At 54.2% G+C, this 25,842-nt stretch overlaps 1 protein-coding gene across 5 annotated transcripts; it reads left to right on the forward strand.

The window, feature by feature from the left end:
• The first annotated feature begins 15,116 nt into the window (after window positions 1–15,116).
• On the forward strand, window positions 15,117–25,728 carry PACSIN3 (protein kinase C and casein kinase substrate in neurons 3). Of its 5 annotated transcripts, none has more exons than XM_056133349.1 (11): window positions 15,117–15,167; window positions 19,966–20,039; window positions 20,284–20,374; window positions 20,502–20,658; window positions 21,725–21,960; window positions 22,053–22,208; window positions 23,742–23,917; window positions 24,042–24,162; window positions 24,292–24,428; window positions 24,751–24,872; window positions 25,218–25,728. In XM_056133349.1, the coding sequence occupies exons 3-11, from the start codon at window positions 20,321–20,323 to the stop codon at window positions 25,331–25,333; spliced, it is 1,275 nt and encodes a 424-aa protein (XP_055989324.1). In that variant the 5' UTR covers window positions 15,117–15,167; window positions 19,966–20,039; window positions 20,284–20,320; the 3' UTR covers window positions 25,334–25,728. The 5 variants fall into 5 exon arrangements, with proteins under 5 accessions (XP_055989324.1, XP_055989343.1, XP_055989317.1 ...); XM_056133368.1 differs by having other exon boundaries at window positions 15,157–15,175; XM_056133342.1 differs by lacking the exon at window positions 15,117–15,167 and adding an exon at window positions 15,772–15,861.
• The last annotated feature ends 114 nt before the right edge of the window (window positions 25,729–25,842 follow it).

The following is a 25,842-nucleotide window of genomic DNA, read 5'->3' on the forward strand; positions in this document are numbered from 1 at the left end:
ACTAACTGCCTGAGGACCTGATGTCTTTCATTCCCGTGACATGAACCATTCAAGGCAGGGTGGAAGAAAGCATTTTATACTTTTTCTTCTGGGCATCTTTTTTTTCCTTCCTTTTAAATTTTATTTTAACAAATCACCATGAGATACAGTTATAGACTTACAAATTTTCGTGATTACATTTCAGTCATACAATGTTCGAGTACCCATCTCTCCACCAATACCCATTCTCTACCACCAATGTTCCCAGTATCTCTCCCTCAACACCCACCTAATCCCCCCTCCTCCCCCCCCCCCCCGCCTCTGTGGCAGGCACATTCCCTCTTTCTCTCTCTCTCCTTTGGTGGGTCATGGTTTTCAATACAAGTATTGGTTTGGGGCTACCCTGAGAAGTGCTCAGGGCTTGCTCATGGCTCTATGATCAGGGATCACGTCTGGTGTTGCTATAAGGCCTATGCCCAATGTTGGGGATTGAACCCAGGTTGGATCTGTGTAACAAAAATGCCCTATTTCTTTGACGCTCAATATATACTTTTTTTTTTTTTTGCTTTTTGGGTCACACCCAGCGATGCACAGGGTTTACTCCTGGCTCTGCACTCAGGAGTTACTCCTGGTGGTGCTCAGGGGACCATATGGGATGCTGGGAATCAAACCCGGGTTGGCCGCATGCAAGGCAAACGCCCTACCCGCTGTGCTATCTCTCCAGCCCCATCAATACATACTTTTTGAGGCTACTAATCTGACAACAAGGTGACAGGGAAAGTATCTTTCCAGTTTGGTACCATGGAAAGACAACCCTGGTAGGGGTCAGAGACATAATATAGCAGGGAAGGCACTTACCTTGCACATGGTTGACCTGGTACCACATATGATCCCCCAAGTACCAGCAGGAGTGATCCCTGGACAAAGAGCCAGAACTAAGTCCTGAGCACAGCTGAATGTGAGTAAAGAAAGAAAGGAAGGAAGAAAGGATGGGAGGAAGGAAGAAAGGAAGGGAGAGAAAGACAGGGAAAAAGGGGGAGACGGGAGGATGGGAGGGAGGGAGGGAAGGAGGGAGAGGAAAAGAGGGGATGAGGAGAGATGGAGAGGGAAAGGGGGGAGGAGACTAGAGGGAGGGAAGAAAAGGAAGGAAGGAAGGAAGGAAGGAAGGAAGGAAGGCAGGCAGGCAGGCAGGCAGGCAGGCCTTTGTAGAGATGTTTTGGTTCTGTGTCTGTGATTCTGCTTTCACCTAAGGCAATACATGGCAATTCATTCAAAAGCTGCTGCTGATAGCAAATCAGGGTCCCGTGTTCATACTGGCAGCTGGACAGACCATGAGCATGACCCGAAATATGCCAGTTTATTTGACCTGCAAAACAATATGTGGATTGTTTTTCTTGTTCTGCGTTTTTGTTTTGGGGCCACACCCAGCGGTGCCCACGGGCTACTTCCAACTCAGTATTCCTGGTAGTGCTCAAGGGACCATGCAGTGCTGGGGAGCAAACCCAAGTCTCAGGCATATAAAACATGTCCTGCAGCCCTCTGAGCTCCCTCTCTGCTCCCTAGGTTAAGTATTTTGTGGAACCAACAGTAGAGCAGAGTGTATAGAGCATTGGACTAGGACTTAGGGATCTTGGGTTCATCATTTCACTTTTTTCTTCTTTCTCTCTCTCTTCCTTCCTTCCTTCCTTCATTTCTTCCTCCCTCCCTCCCTCCCTTCCTTACTTTCTTTTTTTGTTTGTTTTTAGGGGCAAACCTGGCAATGCTCAGAGTTTACTTCTGGCTCTGCGCTCTGGAATAACTCCTGATTGTGCTCCAGGGACCATATGGGATTTCAGGGATTGAACCAGGGTCAGCCATGTGCAAGGCAGGTGTCTTACCCTCTGTACTATCACTCTGGTCCCTCATCATTTCACTTTTTCATAATAATTTTTCATCACAAAATGAGGGGGAACAGCCAAATTGTCTCTAAGATCCCTCCCAGTTTTAGTTTTTGGCCACACCAAGTTATGTTCCGAGCTAATTTCTGGTTCTGTGCTCAGGGAATATTCCTGGTGGTGCTCAGGAGACCATCTGGGGTGTGGGGATTGAACCTGGGTCTGCTGTGTGTAAGGTAAGTGCCCTGCCCACTGCTCTGTCTCTCTTGATCTCCATTAGATTTTTAAAGGCGTGCTCTGGCACTGCAGTGACAGTTCAGGAGGTGAAGTACTAGCCTTGCATGCAGCAGTGGCAGCCATGACCCTTGTACAAACCCCAGCACCCCATATGGTCCCCTGAGCACAGAGCCAGGAGTAACTCCTGAGCACCGCTGGATGTGATTCAAACTCCCCTCTGCCTCCCCGCTAATTTTTTTTTGGTACATACCCCACAATGCGCAGGGGTTGCTCCTGGCTTTGCACTAATGAATTACTCCTGGTGGTGCTCATGGAATCATAAGGGACGCGAGAGATTGAACCTGGGTGGGCCGTGTGCAAGGCAAGTGCCCTACCTGCTATACTATTGCTCCAACCCACCAAATTTTTTTCTTTGCTTTTTGGGTCATACCTGGCTATGCAAGGGGTTACTCCTGGCTCTGCGCTCAGGAATTACTCCTGGCGGTGCTCAGGGGACCATATGGGATGCTGGGAATCGAACCCGGGTCAACCGCGTGCAAGGCAAATGCCCTACCCGCTGTGCTATCACTCCAGCCCCTCCAACCCACCAAATTTTTGATGCCCAGATCCTTTTGCAGTTCATAGCCATGATGATTGGGTACTCATGCATCTGTACAAGCAAACCTTGTTATGGCATTCAGTCTAATATGGGGGAGGGGGGAATATCTGTGATCCTGTGACTTGCTAGTAAAGCAGCAGAAATCAAGCTTTGCTTCTGCTTTGACTTCTGTGTGGAATGTTTGACCCAGTGCACATCCTTTTCCTGGTGTAGGCTGATACACAGCTGAGTCTGAGCAGACCATCCAAGGGCCCAAAAGCTCTGCTGAGTCTGCAAAAGTGTCCACAACCCACATGAGCAATGCACGCAGCGTCCCACTCACAGTTACTCTAGCCAGTGATTCGCAAATGTCAGCCTCACAGATTCTGCAGTGCTTGCAAGGATCTGAAGCTGAACTGCCTCCAAAAGGACTAGAAACAGACAAAACACAGAATCCTACCACTTGGCATCTCTGATACATACTTCAGTACCCAAATAGGAATAATTTTTTTTCTAATGCCAAACGAAGCTCGACATCCCACCTCCCAACCTCAGGAAACAAGCGTTTCTTTTCAAAATTGCAATCCGGGTGTCAGGGTGGGGGGTCTGTAGGGATATTACGGTGAGTAAGATGCTTGCCTTGTATTTGGATGACCCAGGTTTGATCCCTGGCACCCTAGATGGTTCTGGAACAATTTCAGGAATGATCCCTGAGCATGGAGCCAGGAGTAAGCCCTGAGTATTGCCAGGCGTAGCTCCCAAACAAACAAACAAAAAATATATAATTTTGGGTAGCCTGGAAATGGTCAAACAGCTGTGTCAATACCGAAAAGTTAGTTATAATTAAAAACCCAACCTATCTTCTATCTTTGCCCTGGGGAATGAGGCACCAGCCACACACTGAAGTAGCCTCTGGTCCTGAAATCCCATATGACCAGGGAGCCAGGAAACTTCTCCAGGCCGCCAGCTTTCCCCAGCAATGACGAGCGTGCTGAAATCATCTCTGTGAGAGCGCTCACTCGGCAAACTGCAAAGTGTTCTACAAATAGAAGTTGTTATATAACCTCCTGGCGCTATGGCATTGACCGATCTAATTTCAGGACAATGATAAAGAAGCCCTTTGCTGTTCTCATCAGTCCAGCAACCGTCAAGGAAAAAGCAGAGAATCCGAGAGCAGAGCCTGGAGCCCAGAACCTGCTTGCCACTCACGCTTCTGACGCCAGAGCCGCGCTCTTCCCAGAACAGAAGAACCCACAAGTGGTGGCAATAAAAAGGCATCACTCTGTGAGAGCCAGGCCAGTGTCTACACGGATGAGTCATATGCTCGCGAGACCGGGAGGGCTGCATTTATATCCCTTTACGTCCCCTCTTCCCACATTCTTCCCTGCCTTGCTCTGGTTCCCATCCTTCCGATGACACTGTCACTACAGCTGCCTGTGACCAAATGCCGGTTGAGTTTCTCCCTGTAGAGGGAGTCAGCTGAGGTTCTCAGTGATGAAGCCTGTAGCTTGGGTGCTATAAATCTCCATATAGCTTCCCTGTGTCAACTCCAGACTCGAAGTGGGCAACTTCACAGATACCTTGCTCATGTAACCCCCTTTGATTGGACTATCTCTGTGCTGGAAGGTCCAGAATATGAGTTCTATCATCATGACAGGCAGCCCAGAAGGTCAAGCCAGCCACATTCATTTGACAGCATTAAGGCGGGCTGCTTCGTTCTGCAAAGTTTATTTTTGTGAAATAGCGTTGAATTTCAAGGAGCAGCCTTGAACTAGCTCTCTCAGTAATGACCTCCTCTAGTCTCTGGGGGTGGTCGGTTGAAAGGGGGTCCCAAAGCTATATAGTCACATGCAGGGTCAGGGGGATGGTTCAAAGGGCTGGAGCATGTGCTTTTCATGCAGGAACTCCAGGTTTTAATCCTGGCTCAAGGGTCCCCAAACACAAACAAAACAAAACAAAACCCACATGCTATTGCCCGGAATTCATGACGATACCTCATTTAGAAAAAGGGCTTTTGTAGATGGAGTGAAGGGTATTAAAATGAGGAGAGGGGCTGGAGTGATAGTACAGTGGGTAGGGCGTTTGCCTTGCACGCGGCTGACCCGGGTTTGACTTCCAGCATCCCATATAGTCCCCTGAGCACCACCTGGAGTAATTCCTGAGTGCCAAGCCAGGAGTAACACCTGTGCATCGCTGGGTGTGACCCAAAAAACAAAAATAAATAAAATAAAATGAGGACAGTGTGCTGGATTACCTACTAGATTCTAAATCAGTAGCAAGTTTCTTTATAAGTGTGAAGTAGAGGGGCTCTGGGCAATAGCTCAGTGGGTTTGAGCATGTGATCTGTGCTCATGAGGCCTGGCTTTGATCCTGACTCCAGCAGGAGTGATCCCTGAGCACAGAACTGGGAGTGGTCCCTCAGTACTTTCAAGCATGGCCCCCAGAAAAGAAAAGAAAGAGTGAAACAGAGGCAGAGAGCAATTCTGAGGCAAACCCATAGAAGAGAGACTGTGAAGACATAGTGAGGGACCAGAGCGAGATAGACACAAACTAAGCTGGGAGCCAGGGAATCCTGGGAGGGAGGCTGGACTGTAGATATTTTGGTGTATTTGGGCTCTCTCTCTCTCTCTCTCTCTCTCTCTCTCTCTCATGGCTCTGTGCTCAAGGGTCACTCCTGGCTGTGGGATCTTACGTAGTGCTGAGGATCAATACAGGATTGTCCTTAACTCTTGGACCATATTTCTCCGGTTCTCTGGTGCCATCTCTCGAAGTGCCGAGAGGCTACCAGGGCCGCCCCTGGCAGAGCTTGTTGGGTTTGGGCCGGACCAGAGAGCAACTCAGAGCCTCACACGTGTAAAGCACATGCTCTGCCTCCTGAGCAATTTTCCCAGTCTCTGATTTTGGATTTCTGTCTTCTTGAAGCTGGATAAAAAGGCATTCTGTGCTTTGGTGGCTCTCCCCCCCATCGTTTTTTCTTATTCTGTTCTTTCTTTCTTTCTTTCTTTCTTTCTCTTTTCTTGTTTTTTTTTTTTTTTTTTTTTTTGCTTTTTGGGTCACACCCGGCGATGCACAGGGGTTACTCCTGGCTCTGCACTCAGGAATCACCCCTGGTGGTGCTCAGGGGACCATATGGGATGCTGGGAATCGAACCCGGGTTGGCCGCGTCGAAGGCAAACGCCCTACCCACTGTGCTATTGCTCCAGCCCCCTTTGTCTCTCTCTCTTCCTTCCTTTCTTTCTTCCTTTCTTTCTTCCTTTCTTTCTTTCTTTCTTTCTTTCTTTCTTTCTTTCTTTCTTTCTCTCTCCTTCTTTCTTTCTTTCTTTCTTTCTTTCTTTCTTTCTTTCTTTCTTTTCTTCCACACTAGCAGTGCTCAGGGGTTATTCCTGACTTTGCACTCGGGGCCGTGCTCAGGGAAACCATATGGGATGCCAAGGCTCGAACCTGGGTTGGCCACGTGCAAGACAAATATCCTATCCACTGTACTATTGCTCTGGCCTCTCTTCTTTCTTGTTTTGTTTTTTGGGGCTGGGGCCATACCCAGTGGTACTCAAGTCCTGCTACTGGTTTGTGACTCAGGGTCACTCCTGGTTATGCTCAGGAGAACTTTTCTTGTCTTTTTTGTTTTGGCCACACTCAGCTATTCTCAGGGGTTACTTCTGACTCTGCATTCAGGAATTACTCCTGTCGTTGCTTGGGGGGACCATATGAGATGCCAGGGATCATATCTGGTGCAAGACACCCCCTACCCACTGTACTAGCATTCCGACCCGCTCAAGGGACCTTTCCATGCTGAGAGTGGACCCCACGCCATGTGCAACTAAGCACAAACACTAGCCTTTTATGCAATCTCTCCAGCCTCAGTTTCTGTAGTTTCAAGCCACCCCGTTTGGGATAACTTGTTTGGACAGCACTTGGAAGCTAATCCTATATTCAGTCTCTGCTGTGGGTGCCGCACGATGCTGCAGGGACAACTGATCCCCAGCCGAGACATCAGACTGTGGCACATTCCCACTTCCTCACTGAGTTCGCTTCCCCGTTATAGATGGAGAAGCAAGGTCTGACAGCGCAGGGTTGTTGCTAGATCCAGGGGACAAAGTGCTGAGCAAAACCCGTGTTCCACCCATCAGGTCCATTCACTTGCATGCCCCGCCACCCCCCCACCCCGACCTTAGCACCTTACCACAGCATTCCACCCCCAGGATAAGCCTGTGTCCCCAGGGATGCCTGGAACAAGGTCTGGCTTCTCTTTCTAAACACATCCACAAGGACCTCTCCTCAGCATCTTGAACCTAACATGTGCAAAAGTGAACCTCTATCTCCCTGTCTACTGCCACTTGCATTCTCCTTCCCATCTCAGTAATTGGTATTTCCACCTGGCACTCAGCACTCAAGCTAAACACTTGGGAATCTTTATGTTCTTTCTCTTCCTTCCTTCCTTCCTTCCTTCCTTCCTTCCTTCCTTCCTTCCTCCCTCCCTCCCTCCCTCCCCCCCTCCTTCCTTCCTTCTTCCCTTCCTTTCTTCCCTTCATTTCTTCCTTTCCTTCCCTTCCTTCCCTTCCTTCCCTCCTTCCTTCTTTCCCTTCCTTCCTTCCTTCCTTCCTTCCTTCCTGCCTGCCTGCCTGCCTGCCTGCCTGCCTGCCTGCCTGCCACATCTAGCAGTGCTCAGGGCTTGACTCCTGGCTCTGCGCTCAGGAATCACTCCTGACAGGGTTCAGGAGACCATATGGGGTGCTGAAGATTGAACTTTATCTTTTCCATTGTCCCCATTGTACTATTTTTCTGGTGCCCCTCCCCCCACCCCTTTTTTGGGGGTGGTTTTGGGTCACACCCAGCAGTGATCAGGGCTTATTCCTGGCTCTGCCCTTAGAGATCACTCCTGGTGGTGCTCGTGCACCATATGGGGTGCCAGGGATTGAGCCCAGTTCAGTGGTGTGTAATCAAACGCCCTAGCTACTGTATTATGACTCTGACCTTCTTTTTTATGTTTCAGCTATTTTGAAATAGTTTCAAACTGACAAATAATGGCAAAAAAAGGACTACAGAGAATTCCCATAGACTTTCCCCCACATTCCCCAAGGAGGCAGACTACATAACCACCATGCAATTATTGGGATGAGGAAATTAGCCTAATAACACTCTTATCTTTGCCACAAACACTATTGCAGTTCTGCCAAATGCCCCACTAATCTACTCACTGTTCCAGAATCCGCTTTCAGGGCGGGCGGGGGGGGGGTCATTTTGAAATGTCTTTCTCTCCATTTCCCCATTCACATTTTTGGGGCTGGAGGACACACCTGGCAGTACTCAGGGACCATTCCTGGGAGTGCTCAGGGGATCACAGCGTGCAATCCAAGAATCTTACCTTCTGCACTATCTTTCCGGAATCCCTGCTCACATTTAACCCATCGGCAAGTTCTAGTGAATCTTCCGCTCAAACTTTGCTTCACTTCCAGAGCCACTGCCCGGAAAACCAGCTCCCGTGGTCCCATGTGTGAAGGACCTCTGCAGCCTCTTCAGAGTCCTGCCTGCTACCTGTCTCTCTAAGACTAGGGTCAGCATTGGATGTATCAAAATAACCTGAAAGTAAGGATTTCAGACTTCACAGGCCCTACAGTCTCGACCGCAATTACTCCCCAATTCTGTCTGGCCCGAAGTGCACACGCAGATGCAGAGCATCGCAAAGCAAGAGCCCTGTGCCAAACTTTAAGTACACATTGACATGCTAAGTCCTTGCAACACGTATTATCCCAAAATGTTCTCTTGATTTCCTCACCCCACCCCTGCCCCCCTTTAAAGAGGTAGAAAAACCATTCTTGGGCCTGAGTCATTTAACAGTGGGTAGAGAGCTTGCTTGTATGCAACTGACTCGGGTTTGATCCCTGGTACCCCTTATGGTCCCCTGAGCTCCACCAGGAGTGATCTCTGTGTGTGCAGAGTCAGAAGTAAACTCTGAGCATCGCTGGGTGTCACCCAAAAACCAAAACACTAAACTCCAAAAGAACAAAAAAGAAAGAAGAAAGGAAGGAAAGAGAGAGAAAGAGAGAAAGGAAGGAAAGAGATAAAGAAAGGAAGGAAAGAGAGAGGAAGGAAGGAGGAAAGAAAGAAAGGAAGGAAGGAAGGAAGGAAGGAAGGAGGGAAGGAGGGAGGGAGGGAGGGAAGGAGGGAGAGAGGGAGAGACGGAGGGAGGGAAGGAAGGAAGGAAGGAAGGAAGGAAGGAAGGAAGGATGAAAGGGAGGAAGGGAAGGGAAGGAAGGAAGGAAGGAAGGAAGGAAGGAAGGAAGGAAGGATCATTCTTAGCTGTGGGCCATCTTGGCCCTCATTTGCCAACTGCTCTAATTCATTGCTCACAAGCAATCCAGGGAAATGCAGAGCTCTTTTCTGTACATAGGCTCCCCTCCAGAGCAGCAAAGCCTACAGTTTACCGGTTTACAGTCTGGGCGCAGCCCACCTCATCCTGGATCTCTCACCCTTGGTGCCAGGCCCTCCATGCTCTCCTCTTCTCTCCCTCAAGTTCCCATCCTAGGCCTTTGCATACCTTAGTGGCTCCCAGGATAGCTCCATCCTCACCCAGTTCAGCTTTGCCATTGCCGGGCTGGAGGAGAGAGCTAAGCGCTCCTAAACCCAGGAAGGCCTCCTCTCGCCCCACCCTCACCACAGTTAGACGCCCCTCTTACTTATTCCTGGCGCCTTGGCTTTTACATGCTTTCCTCTCCTTTAAAACACTGGTCTCAGGGCTGGAGCTATAGTCCAGCGGATAGGGCGTTTGCCTTGCATGCGGCCGAACAGGGTTCGATTCCCAGAATCCCATATGGTGTCCCCCCCCGCCCCCCAGCAGCGCCAGGAGTAATTCCTGAGTGCAGAGCCAGGAGTAACCCCTGTGTATCGCCGGGTGTAAGCACGTACTTGAACCTTTCTGAGATTTTTGGGGGTGATCCCCAGAAAGCAGGTCCTTCCCGGGTGCTTCATCTGCAGGATGGACCAAGGCCCCAGTGTGGAGGAAGGCATGGGGGTAGAGTGGGCTGAAGAAACCGTCTCTCCGCTCAAACCCCCTTTTCCTCCAGCCAGAATGACTCCTTAGCCTTTAGGGGAGGGTCTCCGGGAACCCGGGCCAGCTTCCTGAGTGGACCTCTTCCTGGGGTCCCGGATCTCTTCAGAGACTCGTCCCTGCCAGGCAGCTCTGAAGCCAGCCCTGCATTTCCATTCTATGTCATCCATCTGCTCTTCCTGCCTTCTAACCCAGAAGCAGCCTCCCCCACTGGGGTTAGCCCTGCTCAATATCTCAGACCAGTTTTTCCACCTGGGGTTGCTGGAGATCTTAAAAACAGAGCTGTTGAATCAGAATACTTTACTCAGCTGCCCTTCAGGAATGCCAGGGCAAGGTCCAGAGGTGGCAGAGGACCTTTCCTGCCTGGTACCCCTACCTCACCCCACCCTGACCCTCACCCCCACACCTCCCGCCTAGCAATCTCCCTGGCTTGGACTCTTTTCAAAGAGTGTATTTTTTTCTTTTTTTTTTTTTTCTTTCTTTTTGGGTCACACAAACCTGGCGTTGCGCTGGGGTTACTCCTGCTTTGCACTTAGGAATTACTCCTGGCAGTGCTTGGGGGACCATGTAGGATGCTGAGACTCGAACCTGGGTTAGCCGCATGCAAGGCAAACACCCTACCCGCTGTGCTATCACTACGGCCCCCAAAGAGTGGATTTTACTACCCAATTTACAAATATATATATATATTCTCATGGTAAACGTTCTCTTTAATAAATGTTTTTTTTTTTTTTTTTGAGGACTGGAGTGATAGTACAGTGGGTAGGGCATTTGCCTTGCACGTGGCTGACCTGAGTTCAATCCCCAGCATTTCATATGGTCCCCCAAGCACAGCCAGGAGTAATTCCTGAGCATTACTGGGTGTGACCCAAAAAGTAAAAAAAAAAAATTTTTTTTTGAGGGCCAGAATGCAGCTCAATGCCAGAGTGCTTGCCTTTTACATATGAGGGTCTGGGTTTAATTACCAGCACTTCAAAAAATAAAAAAGATAGAAATAGCAAATGCTTAGAGAATTATACCTTATGGGGCCAGAGTGATAGTACAGTGTGTATGTGTGTGTGTGTGTGGGGGGGGAACGGGGGTTGTTCATCTTACTCGCTGCTGACCCAAGTTCAATCCCTGGCAACCCATATGGTCCACTGAGCCATCAGAAATGATTGCTGAGTGCAGAGCCAGGAACAACCACCCTGAGAACCATCAAGCTGTGGTCCAAAAACCAACCAAACAAACAAAAAATATTATTTTGGAGGGGTGTCACAGAGATGGTACATCAAGGAAGGTGCGCTTGTCTTGCACATCGCTGACCCTAGTTGGTCCCTGGCACCTCATACAGTTCCCCGAGTCTTCCAGGAGTAAGCCCTGAACACAGCTGGGTATGACCCAGAAGCCAAAATCTAAAATAAGTAAAAATTAAAATGATTTTGGCGAGAGGGCAGAGTGAGAGCACAGCAAATAGGGCACTTAAACGTGGCAGACCCGGGTTCAATCCCTAAATGATCCCCCTGAGTCTACCAGGAGTGATCCCGGAGTGCAGAGTTAGGAATAAGCCCTGAGCACCACCAGGTGTGGCCCCAAATGAACAATTTTTGTTGTTGTTATTGTTTAGTGCACCCCTGACTGTGCTTAGGGGGGCCACTCAGGCCTCCTGCATGCCAGGCATGTACTCAGTGCGCTGAACTCTCTCCCCGGCCCAAAACTTTCAATGTTTTTTTTCTTTTTGGGTCAGACCTGGTGATACTCAGGAACTACTCCTGGCTTTGCACTCAGGAATCACTCCTGGTGGTGCTCAGGGGACCATATGGGACGCTGGGAATTGAACCGGGTTGGCTGAGTGCAAGGCAAATGGCCTACTGCTGTACTATCGCTCCAGCCCCTAAACTTTCTTTCTTTTTTTTTTGCTTTTTGGGTCACACCCAGCATTGCACAGGGGGTTACTCCTGGTTCATGCACTCAAGAATTGCTCCTGGCGGTGCTCAGGGGACCATATGGGATGCTGGGAATCGAACCTGCCTTGGCCATCGTGCAAGGTAAATGCCCTCCCCGCTGTACTATTGCTCCAGCCCCCCCTAAACTTTCAATTGTTAAAGCAGCTTCTTTACCAAGGTCAACCTCTGCCTGAAGACGTGACCCACAGTTTCACAGGCTACACATTCCTTTTGGAGGCTCTCAAAGGGCTTTGTCCTTGCCTCTCGCCTGGCAGCCTCTTGGAAGCGCACATTTAAGAACACATCTCTGTCCATTGTGCTCTTGAGTCATTGTAGAAGAATCCAGAGCATGACTGAGCTTTAGGTTATTTGACCTTTGCCCCCTTAATAGACATGGGTTTTCCAGTTTCCCCTTATTGTCAACAATATTACGTGCAAACGTCTTTACATTTCTCCCCCTGCACTTGTACACATTTTTTTTGCCTGGGTTAGATACCCAAAGAAGTAGAATAGCTGGGTCACCAAGTCACAGGCTCACGGTTCTGGGATTTGCCACACCCTGGTGCTCCTGCCTTGAATGCCTCTCCACGTGGGTGACTAATTCCTGCTCAGGACCAATCAAGTGGCAATGACTTTGGGAAGGGCGGTGGCTTCTGCCAGTTTCTCCGAAGGACGTCCCATCCACCTGGTATCACTCTCATATACCTGGATCTTTGCCCTACTTGTCTTTGTACTCCCAATACCTAGCTGGTATAGGGCTGAGTGAAAACAAAACGTCAGGGGACTTCTTTGGATTATTCTGCCATCGTTTACTTGATCAGAGTAAATTATACATTGCATGACCACAAACTGAGCACAATTATAGTTGTGTCCACGTCAACATTTTGTTTTCTTAGCAGGGGGGATGTTGGGGCTACCTGATGGAACTCAGGGGCTGTTCCTGGCTCTGGGTTCAGGAGTGTCCCCTGACAGTGTTCAGAGGCCTTATCAAAGTGGGGTCAGCTCCATGCAAAGCCAGCACCTTCTTCCCTATATTATCTCTCCCCTCTTATCTTTGTTTTGGGTTGTGGGCCACACCCAGTGGTACTCAGTGCTTACTCCTGGCTTTGTGCTCAGAGATCACTCCTGGTAGTGCTCAAGGTAGTGCTCATATCTGGTGCCAGGGATGGAGTCAGGGCCAGTTGCATGCAAGACAAGCATCGTAACCTCTGTATTATATCCCCAGTCCCTTACAGCCATATTTTTATCTTATGACAACATATTTTGCATCCTACATAAAGCATTTGATTTAGGGGAAAAACGCCAAAACGCTATTTGGCTTCCTCTCTCTTCTCCCTATGTCTCCTCAAATGTTCTTTAGGTCGGATGAGTGAATGAATAAAATAAACAAACAAGTGACAGCACAGTGGCTAGGACATTCCAGAAGCTCAAGGTGAGTGATTGTCTAAGTGCTGGGAGTTCGGGCTTCGGGCCAGTCTGCAACTAGGCTGTGACCCACAGTCACACTCCGCATGTTCAGGGTCCTGTCTACCCGGCCCTCTTCTCTGGGTGTCTCATCATGAACCCCATCTAAGTGGTGTGCAGCACTAATAAAGTCTTCGGAGGCGGTAGGGGCTCTGTGGGGGAGTCCACTACTGAGTCTCAGGGCTGCCTTTGCAAAACACTGCTGACTTTCCACGTCAGCTCTCTCTCCGCTTACCGCTATTTTGTTCTGCTTTCTCATTTGTTTTTGGGTCACAACTGACAGAGTTCAGGGATCACTCCTGGCAGGCTCAGGGGACTCTATGAGGGTCAAACCTGTGGGGGCTGGAGTGATAGTACAGCGGGTAGGGCATTTGCCTTGCACACGGCCAACCTGAGTTCGATTCCCAGCATCCCATATGATCCCCTGAGCACCGCCAGGAGTAATTCCTGAGTACAGAGCCAGGAGCAGCCCCTGTACATTGCCAGGTGTGACCCAACCCCCCCCCCCCCAAAAAACCCAAAAACCCAAAAACCCAAAACAAAACAAAACAAAATAAAAATCAACTTGTGTCAGCACTGACCAGGAGTAATTCCTGAGTGCATCGCCGGGTATGACCCAAAAAGCAAAAAAAAAAAAAAAAAAAAAAAAAAAGACCAACAAACTGGACCACACCAGTTATGCCCACAGGTTACTCCAAGCTCTGAGCTCAGAATGTCTCCTGATGGGGACTCTGTGGCTCCAGGGATGGAACCCCCAGGTCTCCTTGCATACAAATTATGCACTCCATCCCCCTCTCACCTTTGAAGTAGTTCAGTATGTTGCTCTGGGCCTGGGTTTATTTTTCCTCCCAGTAGTACCTTAGGGGCAATTAAGATCAGCTGCAACATGTCTTTCTGCTCCCAGCTTTGAACCCAAGGGAAGCCAGATGTTTTCCACACGGGGCATCCCCTTCTCTGAAGGTCTGAAGAGAACAGCCCTAATTTTCTGAATCTCCCTGCGCCTGGCTTCCCCCTAACACCAGGGCCTGCCATGTAGCCTTTATTTCCCTGTGGGGTTTCACTGTAATTAGTTTCATTCTTGTGTTTTCACACCTTGCTGTTGAGTTGCTTAGAGGACCCCCTAAGCATGAGGTGGGACAGCAACTGATTCTAAATGATAATAAACCCCCATCTGGCTGTCCCTCACTGGCCGCTGGTGGGGGGGAGGGGGCTCCTCTAGCAGTTGCTTCCTCCTTTCCCTGGAAGTGCTTTTACAGTCCTTAATTAGCTGGGGCCCTAGGCTGGCTTAGGTCAGCCAGGTCACCTGGCTAGTTTTATAGAGGGAGAAACAGAGATAGGGAGAAAAGGGACTTGTCCAAGCCCCACCAGAGAGTGGGTGTTGAAACTGGTTTCAGAGGCCACATCCTGCCGGCACACACCCTCTGAGCACCAGGATCATTCTCCACTCAGGTGTGATTTGTCAAGCATGACCAGAGTCCTCAGCTGAAGGTGGTACTTCCTGGGTGCCCAGGACCGGCTCTCAGTCCTGGGGAGGACGTTGAAGAGGCTCGTATCAGCACTCATCGCTTCTCTCCTCTGCAGGCCCCCCCCCCCCCCCCCCCGTATGTATGAGCAGATTCCTGGACTTCAAGCATCAGTGAGTGATTCCCTCCCGGGCTTGGAAATCACATCGTTTGAGTGTTTTTAAAGCTGTGGGTCTCCAAGGTTGGCACAGGTACTTAATACTCCTCAGGGAGGTGGGGCGCGGGGGTGCTGGGGAGTAGGGGGAAGGCACATGTGCTGGAGAGCGGAGGGAGGGGTCCCCGCGGCCCTGGGGCCTCTGGGAACGAGCCAGCCAGGCGCGGTTCCCCGTGGGGGCGCCCTTCTCTGGGCAGAGCGCCCGCGGCTCAGCCACTCCCAGCGAATTTGCTGGGCCGGTACCCCTCGGAGCGTGATGCCAGGCGGAGCGCCTCGAAGGGGTGGGCAAGCCAAGCAGGTGGCGATTAGGTCAGCCTGGGAACATTTCTGGACCGCTCCAGTGGATATAAATAACCGACGGGCAGGCTCTGAAAATTCCCGGGATGGGGGCGAGTGGGTAAGGTGGAAGGATTTATTAAGGGCGGGGCGGCACGGCGGCGACCTGGAAAAATCTGCCAAAGCCGGTGACTGATGCAGGGGGTGGAGGAGTGGAAGGATTTAAGAATGAATCGCGGTATAAAATCTGAAACTCCCAGCCCGAGGAACGCGCGGGTTTTTTTTTTTTTTTTGCCACACCCTCTTTGCCGGTTGGTCCCCAGGGCGAGGAAGGGGCAAAACCGCGCGGTGCTCCAAGTGGGGAGCTGCTCCCCGGAGTCCCACGTGAGCCGCAGGTGGGAAACGGTGCCTCAGTTTCCACGTCTGTACCTTGGGAATCCTGATGCTAACAAAGCGGGGGGTGGTGGTGGTGCGGGGGGGTTGTGCCCAGGGAGCATAGTCAGAGCATGGGGGGAGCCCCCCCTAGCCCCGGCCTCTCTCGGGGTGCGGGGTGTGCGGGCCCCTAGCGTTCCCGCTCCCACCCGGCGGGCCCCCACGCTCCTCACGCGCCCGCCGGGAGCCCCCTCCCTCCCCTCGGCAGCCCCCACGTCCCCGCCGCCGGCCGGTGGGGCTGGGGCCTCGGCGCGGGAGAGGCGGGGCCGGGGGCCGGGCTTCCCGGGGGAGGGCCCGGCGCTGCGGGAGGCGGCGGCAGGACTCGGGCCGAGCGTGGCCGGACCCCCACCCGCCCAGGCGCCCCGGGACGACGCGGTGAGTGCTGGCGGCGGCGGTGGCGGCGGCGGCTCCCAGGGTGTAGATTTCTCCCGCGCTCCAAGTTTAACCCCGGGTCCCATTCCCCGCCCCGGCAGCTCCTCGGGAGCCCCCCACTCACCGCGCTCTGCGGTGAATCGAGGCGCGGGGCAATCGGGGGTCGGGCGGGCGCGGGGTGGGTAGGGCCAGGGGCGCGTCGGAGCTGGAGCGCCACCCCAGAGTGCACCCAGATCGTCCCCTGGGGTCCCAGTGGGGACCTCTCTTCTTAGCGACCCCTTGCCAAAATTAGAGCCCCAGTTCCCCCGGCCCGCTGCTCCGGCGGCCACCATCTGGAGTCCCCGGGCCGCGCCGGGTGCGCCCCCTCCCCTCGGGGTGACCCGCGGCCGCACCGCCCCACCGAGATCAAGTTCAAAAAAAGTTGGGCCGAGGAGTCGCAGCGCCTCCAGCGCCCGGCGTGGCCGCTCCGCGTGCTCTGGGGGGGGGGCACCCCGAGTCCGGCTGCGGGACGCCCGCGAGGGGTAGGCGCAGGGAGGCCGGTCCACGGTCCAGGAGGCGGGGGCGGCGGCCTGGCTGGGCAGCCTCTGCGCGCCCACTGCGGCTCGGCTCGGGGTGCCGAGTGCGTCACCCCGGATCGGGCCGAGGCACCTCGGCCGGCAGGTCGGGTTTCCCAAAGTGCCCCTTTGTTATGCCCCTCCCAGGCCCTGCCGCCTCCCCTTTCCCGAGCCGCCCCCTCCCCCAGCCTCCCGCTTGGGCTGCTGGTGGCAGGCGCGGCTGCCAGCGCTTCCCTGTGATCCCAGCGAGGCTCCCCTTCCCGGGCCTTCAAATCCCGGGGCTTGGGGCGGTGGAGGGAAGAGGCCCCTGGGCGCAGCCTGTGACTCAGGGACCCAGGATGGGCAGGGCGACCTGGCAGCGCCCCTCCCAGGAGCACGTCCCAGGCTTCTGGGCCGGGTAGGGGCAAGTCGGGCACTGGCTGTGCTGATCAGCGTGATCAGCTTCTCATCCCGATACTCCTGTCTGCGCGCAGGCAGTGCTGAGCAGACCCCGCCAAGCCCCAGAAAGTGTCTTCCCAGCCCGGATATCTGCGCTCTGAGCTCTGGCTACCAGTGACTTTGCATGTCCGCTCCCCCGGCCTCTGCTGGGCTGGGACACAGGGGCCAGGGCAGAAGGCCACCCCCACAGTTAGTCCCAGCTGGGGCCTCGGGGCCTGGCGGTGCCTGGGGCCTGGGTTGCTGTTTGCTCTGAGAGGCCGGAGGGAGCAGTGCCAGCCCTACAAACACAGCTTGCTCTGTTCTGGGGCCACAGAGCGGCAACGGGCTGGGGGCAGCTCTCCCTGCAGCCCCGGGGCGCCGAGGCTGGACAGGCCCAGGCCCCTGGATACCTGACAGGAAAGCACCAGAGGGTCTGAGACTCTTCATCTGCTCAGCAAGTGCTTTCTGGACACATGGGGCCAAATCAAGAGGAAACATGGGAGAGATGTGGGGATCCCTTTCCTTCTCGGTGAGGCTTCACAAGGAAAGTGCTCACATAGGTGCTATTGTCTGGGGCTTATTTGGGTGTGTGTGTGTGTGTGTATGTTGTTTTGTTAACAGTGCTGGGGATGGAACCCACTGCCTCACACATGCTAGTCCCATCCTCAATGGCAGATTTTTTTTCCCCCCAGTTGTTCGCATCACTGCCCTGAGAAATGCACTGTTCCATTGGGAAGTCGCTGTCATAATAACATTTTGTTTTCTCAGTTGTACCCAGTGGGATATACCTACCCCTGTCTGAGTGGGTGATGAAGGGCTGTAGGGCTGGGTGGGACCTGGGTGATGGGGACCCGAGACAAAGTCTCTCTTGGAGTCGGATATCTGGATGGGGGCTCAGAAGTCGAGGGCGTGAGGGCAGCTCTGCTGTAGGGGGTCCTGCACGCACACCCTGTCCTCTCAGCCCTGGCCAGGTCCCTTGGGCTTACTCAAGAGAGGAAGTGATGTCCTTCTAGGGACTTGAGTCTGGACTGGGGACAGCTGAGATCCGGCTCTGAGGCTGGAGGGGATCAATCCCATGTGTCCTCTAGCCAGTGGCTCTGGGCTTGGACTCCCCCTTGCTCTTCCTCCAGATGCTGGTGAACAGCCTTGCAGTTGGCTGATCTTCGTGTCACTCCATCCTGGGCCCTTTTTTTTTTTTTAAATCCTCCCTCTCCCTTCCCTTCCCTTTGTTGTTGCTGGTGTTTGTTGAGATGAACCAGGCTGGGTAGGGGTGAGGGCCTGTTGCTATGAGCAGCAGCAGGGCTGGGGAGAGGTGAGGAGGGCCACATACACACCTGGCTGTGGTGCTTGCTGGGGGCGCATTTGGGTCCTGGTGTTCACACTCAGCTGCAGTGTCACCCTCCCGAGAATTGCCGTCACTGAGTTGTGGGGCTTGCCAGGGGTCTTGCAGTTCACACGCTTGTGGGGGACGGGGGTCACGTCCCACATGTCCTTGCCTGAGGTTGTGCTTCCTGGTTATACTGCTCACACATCATCTTTATTGTTTTTGGTTTTGGGGGCCACAGCTGGTGGTGTTTGGGGGCTGCTCCTGCTTTGGTTCTCAGGACTCGCTCAGGCAATGCTCAGGAGATCATGCAGTGATGCTTAAGGTGGAACCCGGGACCGCCATCAGAAGCCTGTGCTCTGACCCCTTGGGCTGCCTTCTGCCCTTCCCGACCAATATTTCTTTTAGCACGGGGGGTTCAAACCCAGGGCTTCATGCATGCAAGGCATGTCTCCAGCCCAAGTATATATAAGTATATATTTGCTTGTTTTGGGGGGCCACACCTGGCTGTGCTCAGGTCGTACTCCTGTCGCTGTGTTCAGGGATCACTCCTGGCGGGGCTTGGGGAACCCTCTGGGGTGTAGGAATTGAACCTGGGTTGGCAGTGTTTAAGGTGAGCACCCTCCCTGCTGTACTGTCACTTCAGGGCTGCAAACTTGCCTTTTTATTTCAGTGTTTGCTGGGTCACATCCCTTTGTTGTGTGTGGCAATTGCTTGTGTGACTGGTGCTCACGTAGACAGAAGTGCATAATCAGGCTCAAACAGCAGAGCTGTGGGGATCATGCCCAGTGCATGGAGGATGCCCGGGACCATTTACTTGCAAGGCAGGTGTCCTGAGCGCCAAATCTTTCAGGCCAAATCCTGCCCAGGGGTGGGACTGAACTGCTTGTTGTCCTTAGAGCCCTCTGGGACCTTGGTGGCTGTTATGGGACAGGATCTGTGTTTTCTTGGAACTTGTCAACCTCCCCACCCCCATAGTTTATTCTTTGCTTGGTTTGCATCTTATACCAGCCCTGGCCCGCAGCAGACAGGAGGTAAATTTTATTTATTATAGGGTGGGAGTGATAGTACAGCGGGTAGGGTACTTACCTTGCATGTGACTGACTGGGTTTGGTCCCCAACATCCCATAGAATCTCCTGAGCATTGCCAGGAGTAATTCCTGAGTTCCTGAGTGCGGGGCCAGGAGTACCCACTGAACATCATCAGGTGTGCCCGCCCCCCCCCCACTAAAATTTTTATTATTTATATTTGGCTGTACCTGGTGGCACTCAGGGCTTACTCCTGGTTCTGTGCTCAGGAATCTAGTGGGCCTCGGGGAACTATATGCAGTACTGGAGACAGAAACTGGGTTGGCTCTAAGCAAAGCAAGCACCCTTCCCCCTGTATTATCTCCCCGGCCCCTCTAACAGGTGGAATTTTCATCTTAGGCGGGGGCGAAGCTTCCTTAGGTGAGGACAGTAAAATGCTGGTTCAGTCCTGGCTGCAGCTAGCTCTCCCCAGAGCCCAGAGCCAGGGGGAGGGGCTGGCACCTTCTGACTTGACTGGTCTGGGCAAGTGTCCCCTTGTTCAAGGAAGGGCAGCAGAGCCCGGCGTGGACAGATGCCCTCCTCTCTCATTTGCACGCGGGGGGGAGTGGGGCCCTCTGCCCACCCCACCCCCGCCTACCATCTAATCCCCTGCTGGATCGTGTGACCTGCCTGGTATTCTGGCTGGAAGCTGGTGCCTCTGACACACAGTTGCTATATTGGGGGAGCCGGGCACCGCCCTGGTCTCAGGGCCTCCGCCCTCACCCCCAGCTCTGTTCTGGTCAGTTTCTAGGAGGAATCTGAGCGTGGCAGGCTCCAGAGCGGGAGTCTTGGGTCCTTGAGCGATCGCTCGGCTCCAGGTAGGTGTGTGTGTGTGGGAGGTGGTCTCAGGGCCAGAGCAGGGGCTTGGGAAGTGCCACCCTGTTCCTCTCCTGACCCCTCCTGGGGACCCCCTGGACTCCTGCTTGCTTACTCCTCGCTCTGATGGTTCCTGGGGTGGTGGGGTTTGGGCCCGGGGATAGGAGAGGGGTTTATCTTCTCCCCCAAGGTGCAATTCTGGCTCCCTTGCTCACTCCTTTGTCCCTCCTCCCCCATTTCCCACAGTCCCTAATCTGCCACCATTCCGTGCTGCGGGGACACCATGGCTCCAGAGGAGGACGCTGGAGGGGAGGCCCTCGGGGGCAGTTTCTGGGAGGTGAGCAGTCGGGTGGAACGCTCCCCCATCGCTGGGTCCGGCCACCAGGACAGGGGAGGAGCCTAGCTGCCCCCTCAGCCTTCCTGGGGGTCCTGTCCCTGGCAACCCCCTTCTCGTGTCATCACAGGCTGGTAACTACAGGCGGACGGTGCAGCGGGTGGAGGATGGGCACCGGCTGTGCGGGGACTTGGTCAACTGCTTCCAGGAGCGTGCCCGCATTGAGAAAGCCTACGCCCAGCAGCTGGCGGAGTGGGCTCGCAAGTGGAGGGGTGCTGTGGAGAAGGGTGAGCCTGCCCAGGGCTAAGTGGGGTGCATAGGGTGCAAGGCAGGGCACTTTCTCCTTCCTCCTTTCTTCCTTTCTTGCTTCTTTCTCCTTCTTTCCTTCCTTCCTTCCTTTTTCCTTTCTTCTCCCTCCTTCCTTCCTTCCTCCTTCCTTCTTTCTTCCTTCTCCTTTCTTCCTTTTCCTTTCCTTCCTCTCTTCCTTCTCTCTCCTTTCTTCTCTCTTTCATTCCTTCTTTCTCTTTTTTCTCCTCTCTTCCTCCCTCCCGCTTTCTTTCTTTCTTTCTTTCTTTCTTTCTTTCTTTCTTTCTTTCTTTCTTTCTTTCTTTCTTTCTTTCTTTCCTTCCTTCCTTCCTTCTCCACACCTGGCAGTGCTCAGGGCTTAATCCTGCCTCTACACTCAGAGATCCTTCCTGGCAGGGCTCAGGGGACCATATGGGGTGCTGCTATGCTCTCTCTCTCTGGTCCCAAGCAGCTTTGTTCCCCACTTTTTTTTTTTAGTGAAAACATTGAGACTTGCCTGGCAATGAGGGATTTACCCAACTAAAAGTCAGTAATCTGTAAAAGTAAATAAGGGAATTTACCCAAGTAAGTCAGGAATGTGACTTTACTACCCCAAGTCGTGCTATCAGAGTGGGCCGAGAACAGTCGGGTCTAACCCTCTTTCTTTTATTTTGGTTGTTGGGTCACACCTGGGGGACTCTGTGCTCGGGTGCTGCTTCCTGCAGTGCTTGAGGGGGTGGGGTGCTGTGCTCAGCCCTTTGAACCATATCCCTGACACCCCGCTCATGCAACTGTTCGAGAGGAGAATTGGGAGTAACGAGAGACCAAGTGACTCGCCTGAAGTCCCCGGGAGGGAGAGATGACAGGGACCTGGCTGCTTCTCCCAAGGGCGCAATGGGGGGGAAGGGTTCCCCTGGGCTTGCCGCTCAGTGTTCAGGGCAAGTTACTTCTCCACTCCTTCTGTTGAATGCCACATGCTGGCTCACCTGGGCCGTTCCCCCCTCCCCCCCAGAGCAGAACCCCCTGGGGGGCAGTTGGGTGACGGTGTGGTGCCCCTGTGCCCCACAGGCCCGCAGTATGGCACGCTGGAGAAGGCCTGGCACGCCTTCTTCACGGCGGCCGAGCGGCTGAGCGCGCTGCACCTGGAGGTGCGGGAGAAACTGCAGGGGCAAGACAGCGAGCGGGTGCGAGCCTGGCAGCGGGGGGCCTTCCACCGGCCCGTGCTGGGGGGCTTCCGCGAGAGCCGCGCGGCTGAGGACGGTTTCCGCAAAGCACAGAAGCCCTGGCTGAAGAGGCTGAAGGAGGTGAGGCCCCTCGCTCCGGATGGCCCAGCCCCATGCCCGGGTCTGTGCGGGGAGGGGACGCAGGCTCCAGACGCGTGCCCGCCCCGTGCCAGGTGGAGGCTTCCAAGAAGAGCTACCACGCGGCGCGGAAGGAGGAGAAGACGGCGCAGACCCGCGAGAGCCACGCCAAGGCCGACAGCTCCATGTCCCAGGAGCAGATGCGGAAGCTGCAGGAGCGCGTGGACCGCTGTGCCAAGGATGCCGAGAAGGTACCCACCCGCTCCACCACCAGCGCCCGCGCCCGGCTGCCCCTTCGCCCTCGCCTCCAGCCAGGTCACTTTATGATTATTTGGGCGGCTTGGGGGCCACATCCCCACGCTGCTCCTGGCTCTGAGTTCAGGGGTCATTCCTGGCTGGGCTCAGGGGGCCCTATGGGGGAGTCGGGGATGGAACCACATATAAAGCTAACACCCCCGTCTACTGTCAGGTGTTCTGTTAAAGGAGCTACCTGAAATAACAGGAGGCTTACCCTGGAAAGAAATGGTGTGGGGTCGGGGAGGTGACACAAAAGGCTGGAGTACAGGCAAAAGCCCAGGTCTTTTTTTGTTTTTTGTTTTTGTTTTCTTTTTGGGTCACACCTGGAGATACTCAGGCGTCACTCCTGGCTCTGCACTCAGGAATTACTCCTGATGGTGCTCGGGGGACCATATGGGAATGGAGCCCAGATTAGCTGAAGCAAGGCAGATGGCCTACCCACTGTACTATCACTCTGGCCCCAAGGGAGCCTGAGTCTTATTTATTTTTTTATTTATTTTGAAATTACATAGTTTTTATTGGAGGTTTTGAAGGGAAGGAGGAAGAGAAAGTGGGAGAGAATGGAGAGTAACGTGCTCAAGAAAAACAGAACCTGGGCTTCTCCAAGGGCGGACAGAGCCCCTAAACACATCCCAGCATTAGACATGAAAGCATGAAAGTACACATCTCAAGAGGGCGATACATCGTGCTCAGGCACCACATATACTCGGCCACGTGGGTTTAAGCAGCACAGGGGCTCGGGTAGCATATGTGCACTGGGAGCCTGAGTCTTGATCCCCAGCATTCTGTGGTCCCCTGAGAACCTCCAGGGAGCAACCCTGGGCACTGCCTGGAGAACAGCTCCCTGCAAGGTGTGTTCCCCAGGCCTCCCCTCCACCCCCAATAAAACAGAACAACCATCAGAAAAAGTGATGCAGTTGGGCGCTTAGGATGATTCTAGCAGTGAGGAGAACTTCCCAGCTCCTTTTGTTTCATACCGTGCCCCCTACATGTCCCCTGGGCTGCTTCCTGCCTGCACACCCACTGGAGGGCCCTTCCTCCCTGCTCTGCCTGTTTAAATTCTCCCTGTCCCGGAGCTGCCATTGGGTTTTCCCCTCTGGAAGCTTCCTTGGATTGATCTCACCCTCTCAAGAGGGGGCTTCAAGTCCCTTTCAGTCGTACATCCTGCTACCCAGGTGGCACCTCCCTGGTGAAGTGGCCGCTAGAGTCCTGAGTGTGGGAGTCAGAGCTTATTTATTTATTTTTCCCCCTTTTTTGCTTTTTGGGTCACATCCAGTGATGCTCAGGGGTTACTCCTGGCTCACTACTCAGGTGGTACCCGGGGACCATATGGGATGCTGGGGATCGAACCCAGGTCGGCTGCGTGTAAGGCAAACACCCTACCCACTATGCTATCGCTCCAGCCCTGGGGCTTATTGTTACTGGCGCTGGGGTGCTTAGTACTTGGGGAGTCCTGAGTAGAAGAAGGACTTGTGCTCCCCACCCAGGTGAAAAGCCAGTATGAGCAGACACTGGCCGAGCTGCACCGCTACACGCCGCGCTACATGGAGGACATGGAGCAGGCCTTCGAGAGCTGCCAGACCGCCGAGCGCCAGCGCCTTGTCTTCTTCAAGGACATGCTGCTCACCCTCCACCAGCACCTCGACCTCTCCAGCAACCAGAGGTGCGGGCGCCTCCCGTTCCTCCCCAAGTCCCCCCCCCCCCCAATTCCCGGTTGGGTAGAAGGGGCTTGGGAAGTGCAGCTCGGGACTGCCCTGTCTGAAAGCTGTGCCTCGGTTGGACCCCAGGTTCCACGAGCTCCATCAGGACCTGCATCAGGGCATCGAGGCAGTCAGCCATGAGGAGGACCTGCGCTGGTGGCGCAGCACCCACGGGCCAGGCATGGCCATGAACTGGCCGCAGTTTGAGGTGTGTCTTTGAGGCTGGGAGGTGGGGGCAGGGACTGGGGCCGATGGGTGTTGGGGACAACAAGCCTGGCCTTCAGTCACTGTGCGGCCCGCAGGCCAGGGTGACCCCCTCACCGCCCTGTCCCCACAGGAGTGGTCCTTGGACACACAGAGGACTATCAGCCGGAAGGAGAAGGGCAGCCGGAGCCCTGATGAGGTTACTCTGACCAGCATCGTGCCCACCAGAGATGGCACTGTGCCCCCACCCCAGTCCCCGGGGTCCCCAGGGTGAGAGCCAGGAACCTGAGTGTGGGAAGGGAAGACTCCCTCCTCCTTTCCTCTCTCTCTGCTTCACTCCCTTCACCCCAGAAGCAGACTGAAGCAGAGCTGGGCTAAGGGGCCAGTTGGCACTTGGGAAGATTCCCATTTTCAGGGTGGCTTAGGGGTACCAGGCACTCCCCATGCCTTCTTACCGTCAGCTCTGGGAGGCATTGGGGGTGGTCATGAGCGCTCACACCAGACTGGCAGCCACAAGACTTGGGGATGAGCCCTTGTCCCTGAGTCCTGGGCTCCTGGGTGTGACCCTGTGCCCTCTGCCTCTCCCCTGCAGCAGTGGGCAGGAAGAGGAGTGGTCGGATGAGGACAGCACCCGGAAAGCTGCTGCTGGGGTCCGGGTGCGGGCCCTGTATGACTATGCCGGCCAGGAAGCAGATGAGCTGAGCTTCCGAGCAGGTACTCTGGGACCCCCTTCCTCTCCCCTGCTCCACACCCCTCCTTCCGCCTTGAAGCTTGAGTAGGGTGGAACTTGGGTACACCCGACCTGTGGACCCTTCTTCCTTGAGGGCTAGTTCTCTGACACAAGTCCAGACTCAGGATTGGGTAAAACCCCTGAGCCTGTCTCTCAGTCACCAGTGGGGGCCCGGGCTGGGGGTGGGGGGCTGCCTTGGGCCTCCCTCTGCCTGAACCCCAGCCCTTCTCCCCCGCTGAACTCTCCGCCACCCCCCTCCTGCTTGGCCTTGACCCAGTTGCAGGACGGGGGGCGGGGCCTGGGCCGTGACCCCGCCCTCTCCCCCCCAGGGGAGGAGCTGCTGAAAATGAGCGAGGAGGACGAGCAGGGCTGGTGTCAGGGCCAACTGCAGAGCGGCCGCATCGGTCTGTATCCTGCCAATTACGTGGAGTGCGTGGGAGCCTGAGCCGCCTCGACCTCTTCTGCAAAGTTCTCCATCACTAGTCAGAGCCCAGATGCTCCCGGACAACCGGACTCCAGGGCCCTGAGCCCCGAGCCCCTTGCAGCCCCTCTGTCCCCTGACATGGGTGGCGATCCAGGAACCCAGGGAGGGGAGGGGCCTGCCTTTAGGAAGGGACTTGGGGGAAAGGCCAACTGAGGCCAGGCTGAGAGGAGCATGGGGGGTTCAGAAGGTGACAGAAAGGCTCAGGGATGACTGGGTCTCTCTCCCCAGGAGCCTTGGGCCCAGTTCCTGGTCCTGTGTCTTGGAGTTCCTGGGGTGGACTTGGGCTGAGTATAGTTCTGGGCTAACGACACCTTTTGTGACTTGTTCTAGTGTGTATTAAACTTGGGGAAACAAAACACTGTCTTGTTTATTTTTTTCCCACACTTCACCTTGCCAGGCCTCCAGAGGGCATCCAGGGAGAGGCCCGGAGGGGAGATCTGTGGGCCTGGAGTGTGACTCGCGGGGGCGGG

The sequence above is a fragment of the Sorex fumeus genome, unplaced genomic scaffold (assembly GCF_029834395.1).
Source record: "Sorex fumeus unplaced genomic scaffold, SorFum_2.1 ptg000007l, whole genome shotgun sequence".
NCBI classification, from domain to species: Eukaryota; Metazoa; Chordata; class Mammalia; order Eulipotyphla; family Soricidae; genus Sorex; species Sorex fumeus.

What these genes read in the sequence shown, in the direction of transcription:
- PACSIN3 (XM_056133349.1), top strand. Translation starts at nt 20,321, where the DNA reads ATGGCTCCAGAGGAGGACGCTGGAGGGGAGGCCCTCGGGGGCAGTTTC. An exon ending in CAGTCCCCGGGGTCCCCAGG is followed by an intron (nt 24,429 to 24,750) that starts GTGAGAGCCAGG and finishes TCTCCCCTGCAG; the next exon opens with CAGTGGGCAGGAAGAGGAGT. An exon ending in TGAGCTGAGCTTCCGAGCAG is followed by an intron (nt 24,873 to 25,217) that starts GTACTCTGGGAC and finishes TCTCCCCCCCAG; the next exon opens with GGGAGGAGCTGCTGAAAATG.